The sequence below is a fragment of the Penaeus monodon genome, chromosome 33 (assembly GCF_015228065.2).
Source record: "Penaeus monodon isolate SGIC_2016 chromosome 33, NSTDA_Pmon_1, whole genome shotgun sequence".
Taxonomy (NCBI): domain Eukaryota; kingdom Metazoa; phylum Arthropoda; class Malacostraca; order Decapoda; family Penaeidae; genus Penaeus; species Penaeus monodon.
In genome coordinates, this window is record NC_051418.1 from 16,792,478 (window position 1) to 16,792,928 (window position 451).

Consider the following 451-nt stretch of genomic DNA (forward strand, 5'->3'; position numbering starts at 1 on the left):
ACGTTGACTGCGGACGACCCCGGGTTAATGGGCTGAATATGGGTGTCTTTCGGAGGACGGCAACACACTTGCAGAGGGTCGTCGCATTCGTCCCTGGGAAGTGGCTGAGTGGCCCGCACGCCACTTCGAATGTCGATAAGGCCCATCCCGCTGGTGATGATGTGCCCATCCGGCCCGCACTGAAAGACGTCGACGCACTTGCAGGCAGTCGAGGAAAGGGCGTTCGGAGCGCCGTCGCCTTGAATGGGAGGGAACGGGCTGGCCGTGGTCGTCGTGGTGGGCTCGAGGGCGCAGCAGACGGCCAGGGCTTGATGGCACTGGGAATGGGAATACTCGCCTAGACCCGGGAGTTCCAGCGTGGTGTTCCCTCCTCCATTGTGCACCATTTTATCCAGACTGCAGTTGATGAAGGATATGCATTCACAAGGCGTGTCTGGAGGCAGCGTGGGCA

The 451-nt window shown here is 60.8% G+C and overlaps 1 protein-coding gene across 1 annotated transcript in view; it reads right to left on the reverse strand.

Moving 5' to 3' along the window:
* LOC119594096 (phenoloxidase-activating factor 2-like) overlaps positions 1-451 on the reverse strand; it is a gene marked incomplete in the record, with an annotated part of 12,169 nt that overhangs the window by 7,672 nt on the left and 4,046 nt on the right. Inside the window, 1 exon segment of the mRNA XM_037943151.1 lies at positions 1-443. Coding sequence (XP_037799079.1) covers positions 1-443 — 443 coding nt within the window.